This window comes from Mchenga conophoros, linkage group LG14 (assembly GCF_057382185.1).
Source record: "Mchenga conophoros isolate Kocher_MC1m ecotype Shallow Benthic linkage group LG14, M_conophoros_male_GT1.1, whole genome shotgun sequence".
In the NCBI taxonomy this organism is placed as follows: Eukaryota; Metazoa; Chordata; class Actinopteri; order Cichliformes; family Cichlidae; genus Mchenga; species Mchenga conophoros.
Window position 1 is genome coordinate 32,929,782 of NC_140539.1, and position 12,816 is coordinate 32,942,597.

The following is a 12,816-nucleotide window of genomic DNA, read 5'->3' on the forward strand; positions in this document are numbered from 1 at the left end:
TAGCCACATTCAAAAAAGAAGCAGAATTATGGGAAAAGCTATAAGGGACTATATTTAGATTGCTATACCCTCCTTAGTGGCTGAATAGTGTAGTGGTTAATATATTCACTGGTTAGAGGCCTGGATGACACACCAATCCCTAGGAGGGTTGCATCAGAAAGGACAAAAAGAAAAAAGCCCAAACAAACCTGGATCCATCCACTGTAGCAACACCTTGTGAGTGAGCGATCAGTCGAAATAACAGTTCAGACTCCTCCTTTTGCCTTGAACTGCCTGAATTCTTAGTGGCATCGATCCAACAAAATGCTGGAAACAATCCTCGTGAGATTTTGGCCCATTCTAACATCATCACACAGTTGGTGCAGATTTGTTGGATCTCCTATTTCAATGCATCCCAAAGGAGCTTTATTAAATTGGGGTCTGGTGACTGTGAGGCAATTTGAGTACACAAACTCCTTTTCACATTCACAAAACCAGATTCGGGTTGTTTGAGGTTTGTGACATGGCACATTGTCTCTGTGGAAACAGCCATTAGAAGATTACAGCTACACTGTGGTTATAAAGAAAAGGGTGTGCTCATCAGTGAACCTCTGGTGGGCTGTGGCATTTAAAAGATTCTCACTTGGCACTAAGGAACTCAAAATATGCCACGAAAACATTCCCCACACCATAGCACAAATTCTGACCTGAATGTTGCAGCAGAAACTAAAACGTCACCATTCGATGTTTTTCTAGCCTTTTATCGTCCAGCTTTGTGAGTCTTTGTAAATTGTAGCTTTTCTATTCTTAGCTGCTGTAGCCCATCTCCTTCAAGATGTGACACGCTGTGCATTCAGGGATGTTTTTCTGCATACTTTAGCTGTAGTAAGTGATTATTTGACTTACTGTGGCCTTCCTGTCAGCTAGAAGCAGTCTGGCCATTCTCCTCTGACCTCTGACAAGGCATTTTGCCCAGAGAGCTGCAACTCACTGCTTATACCCTCTTCTCTTTCTTTTATCATCCTCTGTAAACCCCAGACGTAATTGTGTGAGAAAATTCCAGTAGACCAGCAGTTTTTAAAATACAGACCAGCTCATCTGGCGGCAACAATAATGCCACATTTCAACCACTAAAATCACATTTCTCCCCTATTCAGATACTCAGTTTGAACTTTAGCACCTCAGTGCCAAAATGCATTGAGATTGTGGCATGTGATTGGCTGATTAGATGTTAACATCTCTAATGAAATGGTTGGCGACGGTATTTACAGCTAAATATAAAAACAGAAAATATTAAAAAGATTAAAAGATTACAAGTTTATTAACATTCTTCAACGTCCTGATTTTTTTATGTTTATAATTCTATCGTATAAAACATCATAAAATATAATAATAGGGACACTGAAGCTCAGTGTAGTGTGTGAAGTTGTGGACATGGGGGACTTTTTGTTCTCTGCACAAACCTACCTAAACAATACAACTAAAAATGGCGTAATTAATGAAGGCGAAAGCGTGCTTACTCATCTCGGTTGCCGCATTGTGGACAACATTGGCTGCTGTTGAAAGATGGATTGGAAACCCTTTCAAAACAAGCAAACGAGGCCTCCCTGTGACAGCGCAAACAATGATAGAGGAGAGAGCTTCACACTGACCCTTTCTTAGGTCCGACTGGTTCATCTGGTCATGGGCCAGCTCAGTGTAAACACACAAATACACCCTTGTGTCAGTGTGTCTCTTTTCTGAAAGGTTCGTCGAGTTGTAATGGATGTGGTGGCTGTGAACCAACAGAGCGAAGCAGCGTTGGGATAAATGTTAGCTTGGAAGAAATATCAGAAAACCGGTGTTTCAGGAAGTGAAAGTACCCCTCTGCTCTCATGTCTGCAATTAACTTCTGGAATGTAATTTTCCACAAGAATCAGGACAGTTCAATTCACATAGAGGTAGCAGTTTTCTAATATTCATACTTATCAGCACTCTCCAAAGCCTTGAAACGGTCTCTAAACCTTATGGATTAGTGGGACGTGGAGTCAAGAACTGAGGTCAATACCCTCTGGAGGTCACCCCAAGTTAAACTTTTGATTCTTCTATTAAAAATCCTAACTAAGCAGAAAAGTCAAAGAAGAAAAACCCTTCGCTGTCCCTTCTTCACCTTCGTTGTTGAAGTTTAAGGTTTGTTAGAACAAGCCTGAGATGATACCTAACTCAGAGAAAGATGGGGCTGGTGGACAGCGGAGCAGATAAAGAACATATTTTTCAGTCACTACTTCCAAACAGCTCAGCAAACGCACACTGACTGTCGCATGAATCACTGAATTAAGAGCAATTTTTATATGTTTATGTCTTGTGGGTTTATGTTCAATCCAGAATAATATCATCCTCCGTCTTTTGCCTTTTACCATCATCTGTCCTGTTGTCATTTGATTATAAAGATTACCCAGGCACAGACACACAAACAACAGACACCCATGCTGTTACTCCTGGACTCCTGAGGGTGCTGTGGAGGAGGAGCTCCTTTCTTCATCTCTCACAGCTCAACCAGTTATTGAGCACCAGGACAGGCTCTGCCACTTCAATGCAAACCTCCTGCCACCGCTGCTCTCCTTCGGCTCACACAGAACCACAACAGGGACTGCAAAAAGTTTCAACTTTGAAAGATCTCTCCATTTGCGAGGTACCAGCACCAGCAAAAATCTATTTTACACCATTAAGTTTCCTTTTAAGGTTTAATGCATCGTACTAGTTGGTTTGCATGACTTACTATAACCTGCAGTGCTTTATTTATTATGTTGTTTTGCGTAAATCTTGTATTTATTTTTGTTAGAGTTTAGTTTTATATTTTTCATTGACATGTGGTGCAATGCTTGAAATCAGTCTGCATTTTCATTACCATCAAGTGTCGTTGTGGCATTTTTATTATGTGCAGTGAGTTTATTTATGATTTATCCAAATTCAGTATTCATATTATGTCTGCAGTAATGAAAAGTCTACGGCATTTGGTTTGGTTCTTTAATATGTCATTTTTGTCTTGTCAGTGGGTCCCTGAAACCAGATTTTTGATCTTTACTGTGCCAGCACCTAATGAAATTGGCATGCCCTGGTCAAGACCTCATGCTGGTGGAGCAGAGGACATGGACAACATAGATGACCACCACTACGAGGGTTCCCTGTTCCCCACCTCCACCCTCATCCCTGTCACTGTCATCTGCATCCTTATTTTCATTGTCGGGGTGACAGGCAATACCATGACCATCCTCATCATCCAGCGCTTCAAGGACATGAAGACTACCACCAACCTCTATCTATCCAGCATGGCAGTTTCTGACCTCATCATCTTCCTGTGCCTGCCATTTGATCTGTACCGCCTGTGGAAGTATGTGCCCTGGCTTTTTGGGGAAGTCGTGTGCCGCTTATATCACTACATCTTTGAGGGCTGCACTTCGGCCACGATCCTTCACATCACGGCACTGAGCGTCGAACGCTATCTGGCCATCAGCTTCCCCCTCCGAAGCAAGGCGGTGGTGACCAGACGCAGGGTCCAGTACATCATCTTTGCCCTGTGGGGTTTCGCCTTGGTCTCTGCAGCTCCCACGCTCTTCTTGGTAGGGGTCGAGTATGACAACGAAACACACCCAGATTACAACACGGGGCAGTGCAAGCACACCAACTACGCCATCATCTCGGGAAAGCTGCACATCATGCTCTGGGTGTCCACCACATACTTTTTCTGCCCAATGCTCTGCCTCATCTTTCTCTACGGCTCCATCGGGTGCAAGTTATGGAAGAGCAAAAATGACCTGCAAGGCCCCTGTGCACTGGCCCGAGAGAGGCCACACAGACAAACAGTCAAGATCCTGGGTGAGTAAGAACATTTGCATCAATGCAGAAAGTATATATCTCTGGTATGCTGAATCCCAGCAGAGCACGCACATTTTTACAGGTTCTAAAAGTGTCACATTTTGTACATCAGAGAGATTTTTAAGAATTAGACAGCCACCTGTTCCAGCACTGTGACTCAGTCTCACATTTGCCATCTGCAGATAAACGTTTAAATAATAATTATCACTGATTTCGCACAAAACGGTGGCATTTAATGTATTCCATGATCTTCATATTCTGCTTTATCTGCAATAGTATATAAAGGTGTTTGAATTTCAATTACGAAACATGTAAAAATCATTGTCTAGAGCCAACAACAGGGCAAAACAGCCTGAAGTAACTGTCTCCAAATCATTTAAAAACACCTAAATTCATTTAAATGAGACCAGCTCCTTAACTTTTTGTTGATTTTACAGCTGATTACAGGAGGAGGGAGCTGCTCTTTTTTCCAAATTCAGTGTAACCTTTCAGAACAGACAAGAAAACAAAAAAAAACCCAACACTTTTTTCAGGAAGGCATCAGTTTATATCATCAGTCTCCCTTTTTATTGCTGCTGAGGCCAAACAGCAGACACATTGGACAAGTCTGAATTCAGGTTTTCTCCTTTCCTGCACTGCCTTTGCCACAGCATTTGCCGCACATGTCGGTGAACTGATTTAAAAGCCAGTAGTTTCACCTTAAAAATATATCATTTGCTCTTGTTTTACTTCTGTCTTGATCAATAAAAAGCTGGTTCCATGTGTGCTGCTGTTGATACCAGCTGGTTAATTACTCTATTTTGTCTGGAGCTAATCACGTCCTGCCACTGCAAATATATTTGCTTTAATTTGCAGTTCTGGTAGACTGTGCAGGAAACTGTTTTACAGTTAAAGACCCGGGCCAGGCCTGTCCACATTAACTAAATGTTTAATCATGGTGTATGTATTAGGATATAAATGCAGTTCATTAGCTGAGCATACACTGTGCAGAGCTCACGTCATCAAACACAATGCCATTTGTATCCACTGAATCCCAAATTGGACTGTCACCATGAGGGACCTGCATGAATCAGCCTTATTGGAAAATTCCATGCAAGGTTTTTTTTTCATTTTTTAACATCTCAGGAGTCTCACACTAAATCTACAATTAATGTCTTACATTTATGGATAACTGTCATTGTTAATTTAGGAATATTTAGGCCGATGTGAGCTACATCCGCTTCTATTTTTATTATTGAACAAACAATCACGGTCTTCACAGAAATTGCTCCACCATTACAAGTTTATAGTAATTTATTCTGCAGGGGCTTCGTGATCAATACTGGTGACTCAGTGATTACCTCACCCACTGTTTCTGACTTTGCTCTTTGCTGGATGTGTGGCGTGTTTTCTTCTCGGCAAAGCTTTCTGCTGCATATGCGCTCTAATTGGCCTGCTTACGTAAAAATGTGACTTCATTGTTGGAGCCAATTACAGTCTCCAGTCACTTCAGGGAAGAAGGAGAGAAGCTCTTTTGATTTAGCTGTAATTGCCGCTGGTCATTAACAAATGTCAAGGGTAAGCGTAGACCACAGATCTGAGAATACTTAAAGATCCCGAAAACCAATTTTCTTAATCAGCTTCTCGTTATAAATGAGCTCAACATGAACACAATTTAATTACTCCAAGTAAGTTGGATGCTTTTTTTGCCACACGAGTTTTCTATATTTGTATGTACTATTTCTATTTTGGTCTTCTGAAAAAAAGGCTTTGCTGTAACACGTCAGATATATCAGTGCACCAATCTGAAATGATTGCTGCCATTCATAAAATCTGATCCAACTACTCCCACACAATGAAGCAGAGTAGCTGAGTGTTATGAGAATTTTACTATTTTTAGAACTAAAGATGGGTTTTTTTTCCCCCTTTTCCAATCACATATTTAAGTTTTGCTCATTCATTCACAAATATTCAAGGAGTTTATTCATACCTGCTAATATCTTCATGTCTCTTGTGTATTGGGCAGGAATCAGAAAACAAACGGAGGCATATCTGTAAAAATAATTAACTAATAAACACTGAAACTCTCTACCCACCCGGATACCAAAACAGATAATGTGCCAGTGTGCTTTTTTATTGCCTTATTTTTTACTAAAGAAACACTGGATGCATATCTAAAGCAATGTTTTACAACACTCGTCTGGAACGCTCGGTTATGTGCTGAGACTTATGGAGACCCATAATGCTTCAGTAATGTTATGGCAAATCTTATCTGCAGGCAGTCATTAACGCTTGCCTGCGTATTAACCTCATCATCAGGACAAAACAGGAAGTTAGACAGCTGTATATAAATTAGTGTAAAATAAATCAGTATAACATCAACAAAATGTTTTTAACTGGTTTTTAAAGGAGTCCACAGTCAGCTAAAAATAACTGTAATAGGAGACAGTCCCTTAGTGCCAGCGATACCTGTCTGCTTATATAACTTTTATGAAACTAATTTATCCCTCCAAACTTTCCCTCTCAGTGGTGGTGGTGCTGGCCTTCATCATCTGCTGGCTGCCGTACCACATCGGCAGAAACCTTTTCGCCCAGGTGGACGACTACGAAACAGCCATGCTGAGCCAGAACTTCAACATGGCCTCCATGGTTCTCTGCTACCTTAGCGCCTCCATCGACCCCGTCGTCTATAACCTGATGTCTCGGAAGTACAGGGCCGCGGCCAAGCGGCTCTTCCTGCTGCACCAGCGGCCCAGGCAAACCCGCGGTGGCCAGAGACAGCTCTGCGTAATAGATCACATCTCCACCCTGAATGAAAGCCTTACAGGGGTCTGAGAGGAGTCAACACATAATGAGCACTCACAAGCTTGTTTGACTTCACTGCCAGGGGGGAATCTGCAGGTCTCTTTAAAGTTCAGGGGGTTAGGAGTCGAGAAGGCTTGTAGAGGAGAAATGCTCTGTTTTTTTTCCATGGTGGAGGCAGGGGGTGACAGGGCTGAGCGCTCCGCTGCGCTTCAATGCAAAAATCACATTTCTTACTTCTCAATGACATTCTGTTCACGGACACACGATGATGATGTTCTGCCATGTCGCATTATCATTTTTGTCAATTTACAGTCCATTTGCAGTCTTCCTGCCTTAGTCATACGCCCCTCATGCAGAAGTATTTACCTCTGCATTGTGCGCTGCTACACGTTTTTCTAGCTCTTTATTACACACATCATTTCAGCTCACAAGTACCGAGTAATCTCTCTTTGTTAATGACCAATGAAGGTTGCCACATCTGAATGTTCATGTGAAATTTTTAATTGTAGCTAACTATAGTCTGCTGTAAGATTTGTTTAATCAATGGTGAGTAACTGTTATCTTAATAAAAAAACAACAACAAAAAACAACAAAAACACAAAAAATGAAACCTATTAGCTGAGGGCTATTAGATGAGCAGATCTGACATTGTGTATGGAGTGTGTGTGTGTGTGTGTTAATGGAGCATACATTCGATAAAAGCAGATTAGTATGAAAATGGGGCACTTGCTGTCTGTGTGTGTGATACCACCTGAGTCTGGAGGCTTTGGGTCTGTGTACGTGCCGGTCATCACATGTAAGATGACGTGGCTATTATATTAAATGGACCCTGAGTTAGATTTACACTGGCAGGCAATGTCCCCACATCACCATATTCAAAGTAATGGCTGCTCTAAGTGCATTTCAAAGAGGAAAAAAGATATTAGGTTGTCAGCAGTAGCGGAGCTTATTGCTTTTATTGCTTCCACTTGCATAATCTTGGCACATTGTACAATTCTTCTTGGGGTTTTGGATTAGAAATGGCACACTTTTGTACCTCATACTCTGTGGAAAGAAAGGTAATGTCAAAGTTATATATTTCAACCTGAACAATGTCTTAAGCATAAAATAAACCCATTTTTATTCTTAGCTCTGTCTATCATACATCTTGTTCTCTAAAAGGAACTGTCATGATTTTGCCTATGAATCATCGGCCCTCGGTTTGTACAAATACAAAGAGACATAGTCGCTGTGGGCTGACTCATCCCCATGACACTTTTTTTTTCAGAGAACCATTCATCTTTTAACCAGAGGAGCTGAAGCTGAACGACCTTATATCGCACAGACCATCGTGCCATCACCTGGGGAAAGATCAACAAGAGGCGCAGCTCCTCTGTCGGTTATTTTCTTTACTGATAATGAAGAGAGTAGATGTGAGTGGTTTGTTTGGAGCTGTCAACACCTCCCTGTGGTGTTCTTTACACCGCCTCAAATCACTCACAGACATATACAATTTCTTTGTTCTGATTCCACTTTTAAGGCTGCGATGTCTACTTCATCAGCAAACCTCGAACATTGTGCAAATATGTAAGTAGGGATTTGTCTGAATGGTTAATACAGAATAATACCTGACATTTCATCTTTAAGTAGAAATTAGATCATATGCTCTAATGGGGTGATATGGTACTATGAGGTCATTAAGATAAGATGGGGCCTGATTATTCAAGACCTTGTATGTGAGGAGGATCAGGATTTTAAAATTGATTCTGGACTTAACACGGAGCCAATATAGGAGAAATATGCTCTCTCTTTCTACTCCCTGTCAGTACTCTTGCTGTAGCATTTTGGATCAGCTGATGGCTTTTCAGGGGGTTTTTAGGGCATCCTGGTAATAACGAATTACAGCAGCCTAAATGCATTTTTCTGTCTCAAATGGTAAAAGGTAAGGACCAGTAATTTAACAGAACACTCAAGTATATTTTAAACATCTATTTTCAATTTAGAATGACAAATTAAGCTATCATCTATATCTTTGGACTGTCAGAGGAAACCAGAGCAACCCCTGATGAAAGGTAAAACTCGATGTTGCATGCTGTAAGGGGAATCTGCCTCATTTGTAATTTGCAATTTCATGATACCAGTGACAGACATCATTTAAGGTAGTTTTCACCAGAAGGGGGAGCCAGAATATACTGCTCTTCAGACAGACAGTGTGTGAAAGCTATATGCAATTTCCAGCAATTTCCTGAGATTTAGATGGTTCTAAACTACATAAACAATGTTGTTTGAGTTAAGGGCTCCTGGTTTCCACCTTCGCCCTGTAAGAAATCTTTATCAGCTTCCCTTTTTACCTCATTTCCACAAATTATCAGCAATGCATTCACTTCCTGTTTGGCTCCCTATGCCTACTGACCTTTGCAGGAAAGCTGTGCAAAAATGGAGATTATTTAGGAGCAGGGTCTGCAGGACTAGTCTTTCCACAAAGCCTGCAGGGGCTCATTATCTTTCCTTCTGGCGTTCTTCCTAGGTAGACTGCTCTCTAATGCCATCTCTTTTTCTCCATGCACCTCCCCAAAGAGAAAGCTTTTGCCACCCCAAGCTGGCTGTGAGGTCAATCATCTGTACCCAAAAAATGTTCTCTCTGAAAGCTGCTATAATGGAGAGCCGAGGGAATTTGGTGACCAACAGTATTTGGGGGTGTTAGTCATTTTATCTTGTGTGAACATAAAAGCCTGAAATGGCTCGGGTAATTCAACCATTCACAATCATGTTTTGCTGCCATGACGAGTCAGACGGGTGGCAGTGCTACCCTCGTGCTCTTGTTGTCACAGCTGGGTGACAGTAACACAACAAACACAAATACGACTTTCCCTTTTACAAACCACCAAGCACTCCCACGACGCTTTAATGACAGTGATAACGAACCTTAATTTACTAATCACCTCATCTTCTAAAGCCTTTTGTAAACAGCCACCACTGTGTAATGAGCCATGTTCCATACAGAAGAGTCAATACTCTCCTTCTTTCTACAAATTAGGGTAGTTTCCTGCAGTTTAGAGGCTGCAATTTTATAGACTTATGGACTTGATGTCTATTTAAGTGTCTAAAAAGTATTCAACATTTGGTCAACTGAGAGACTTTAGAGCACGGGTGTGAAATATGCCAGAAAATCTAATTCAGCCCACTTTATGGTGCTGCAAAATAGTATCATTTACTTTAACAAACTGCACTGATGTTCCTGGGGCTCAGGGGTTAATGTGGGATTTAGCAGGTGTGATAACCTTAAGATCAGACGGAGCCGTGCAATGTAAGGAAAATAATTATTTAGGAATAAGTCACATACCAGTTTGCTTTGTGAGCTCCAGTAGATTTTTGTGTACATGCTGTGATCAGCTGACCTGTGCTGCTACTCTGACATTTGTGGCTTTAACTAATTAAACAAAATAAAAAAATAGGCCAATATATCAACTATTTCCACCCCCTACACTACTATAAAACTCATATAAAAAGTAGAATTAAGAGGGTGAATCTAATCAGCATCATCTCCTTAAATATAAAGAGATGTCTCCTGCCACCCTTGATGTAACCTAATAATAGCACACTAGATGTAAGTAGTCAAACATAATGCAGTACTTTAAACTCAATCACAATATAGCAAACTAACCAGCCTGTACTAAACTGCACAGCATTTTCATGCAACCTCTGAATTTCTTGTTTTACAAGACATATTGCAAAAACAGTCTGCAACGCATCAGATTCAGTATCTTATTTAAAAATTCGAAGCTGACTCAGAACATTACACGCAAGACTCCTTTACTAAGCATTATTTATCTTTGAAAATAATTTCTCAACTTCCTCTCTTGCTGATTTTTGAGCTGTATGAAAAGTTGCATTAGAAATTAGTTAAAAAAGGTGTAATGTCTAAACAACTACAGATGCTCCTCTTCTGGAGTTAGTTAGATGTTTCAATACTGTGATTGCAACTTGCACTATATCTGGACTATGAATGCATCAAGAGGAGGGGAAGGAAAAGGGATATGCTGAGGATTTGAGTGGTCAAAAAGTGATTGCTGATATTTGTATGTGCTCTTTATGATCTCTTAACATCCTTGTTTAGATTGGTAAATAGCGCATAGACAAAATGAGTTTACAAAGGGGTTATTTTTAAAATAAAGTGAAGTGCTATATAAAGATTTAAAATATCATGTCATGCTTGACCTTTGATTTTCAAGGCCAAAATATTGATCTGAAGGTCAAAGTGATAGTAATGCTATATAGAGCTATTTTATGCCATTGTTTGTTTTGACAATACGCAGGCATATAGGAAATTATATATGTGGATTCTAAATATCACATTATTTTATTGTGACTTTGTTATGTACATTACAGTAACCAGTTCTAATAACAATGAAATGAATGCTGCAAATGTACCATCTCTACATAAATAAGAACTAATAAAATTATTGTACTCAAAGTGATGTCATGCATATTGAAATAGAGTTTCAACAATGCAAATAACAAAAGCCAAACGTGTGAACGAAAACCCAATGAATGTAATACTGTTCCCTTAAAAAGTAGATACTGCCTAAAGAGTGAGCTGCCTCGGTGGAGGTTAGTGTGGTCGGAGTGCTTATTACTCTTTTTGTAAATATAAACAATACCATAACTAATTATGGAAAACTTCTATATATCCCTTGTGCATGATAGTGATGCAGGGACAAGATAAATGATGTTACAGGCTTGTGGGACGAGTTTTGTACAGGCTATAGTGTCACATTACACAGCTTATACGCAACGCATAAATATAAGAAACATTTTCATGTTTATTGTTTAACAATACATGGTTTTAAAAGTACAAATAAAATAATAACTTTAAATAAACTTTCATTTATTTTTCAATTGTTCCATTCTTCTTTATGTCTTTACAGTTAATTTAGAAAGCTCTGCACACCTGAATCAATGACAGATGCATAATTCTAACAATTCTACAACTCGTCAAACTGGATTTTGACTATTTGACAGCTGAACATAAAGATATATCTAAACTCTAAAACCATCTATCCATTACACTTCACAAAAACAGAATGAGTGACAATGGCCATGAGTTTCATATCATGTATCAAATTTTGCATGGCCAAAAAAAAGCGCGAAATTCCCATAAAGCATTTACAGTTCAACAGTGTGAACCCTTTGAGTGACTGACCTGTCTTCATTCAGGCCACAGACAGGATAGTAGAGTTACTTCTATATATTTTATAAGACTCCAAATGAGCCAACAGACTAAAAATGAAGTTACTAGATGTGAGTATCTGTGACTTACATTATAGAAAAAAGAAATGGTAATTCTTCGCATTGTCAAGAAAACACAAGATATGCAAACACGTTGAACGAATTACAAATGTCCACATTTAAAGCTAGAAATGACCCCCAAACACCACCCTTTTAATTAAAGATATTAAAATTTGTTTTCAAGTTTGTCACATTGTTCTAATTAGTTGTCAAGTTAACTTTTAGAGACCCTGCAGGATATTTACACCAAATGAAGCAACCATTAAATAGCAATGTGAAAAAGTGCATGTGGTTTAATGAGACATTTGTCAGGATACTGTGGGAGAACCACCTACAGCAAGGAACTGAACTCTACCCAAACATGTTTCTTATGCACAGCAAAAATACATACCACCCACCTGATTACCAGCGCAGCTTAACCACATCAAAATAAAGAAAAACAACACCACATCCGTGACAACGTTGTCTTCAAAATAAAGGCTTTAAATGGGTAATTCTCGCCAATAAAATAGTGCATGTACTCCATTTTCAAGAAAAAACTATATTTATGATCTAAAAGAGTAAATAAATAAGTTTACTCATTTGGCAGATAATCTGCTGCTGTTGTGACGTAAAGGATTGAAACGTACAGTTTGGCTGCCTTGTCACAGCAACTCTTAGCTGCCATGTGGCAAAAGCAAACGATTGTCCCCCAAGATTAAAGCTGTCGCCTTCTGGAACTAAATGGTAAGTTCATTTCTTTGAATAAAACATCTATTAGTATGTCCATAGCAAAATTTATTTTGGGATATCTGCTTCATTTGTAATAGCAGCTGCGGCAGCTGGGTTGTGCTGCTGATGCTGCATCACTGGTGGGTTGTGCTGCTGAAGTGGAGGCAGCAGCGGTAGATGTGGTAGATGGCCCAGGGGTGGGATTTAGAAACTTCAACA

The 12,816-nt window shown here is 39.8% G+C and overlaps 1 protein-coding gene across 1 annotated transcript; it reads left to right on the plus strand.

Moving 5' to 3' along the window:
• The first annotated feature begins 3,068 nt into the window (after positions 1-3,068).
• mlnr (motilin receptor) lies at positions 3,069-6,648 on the plus strand. The gene is made up of 2 exons (XM_085245050.1): positions 3,069-3,834; positions 6,341-6,648. Exons 1-2 carry the CDS (start codon positions 3,069-3,071, stop codon positions 6,646-6,648), a joined length of 1,074 nt encoding a protein of 357 aa, XP_085101176.1.
• Positions 6,649-12,816: the final 6,168 nt, after the last annotated feature.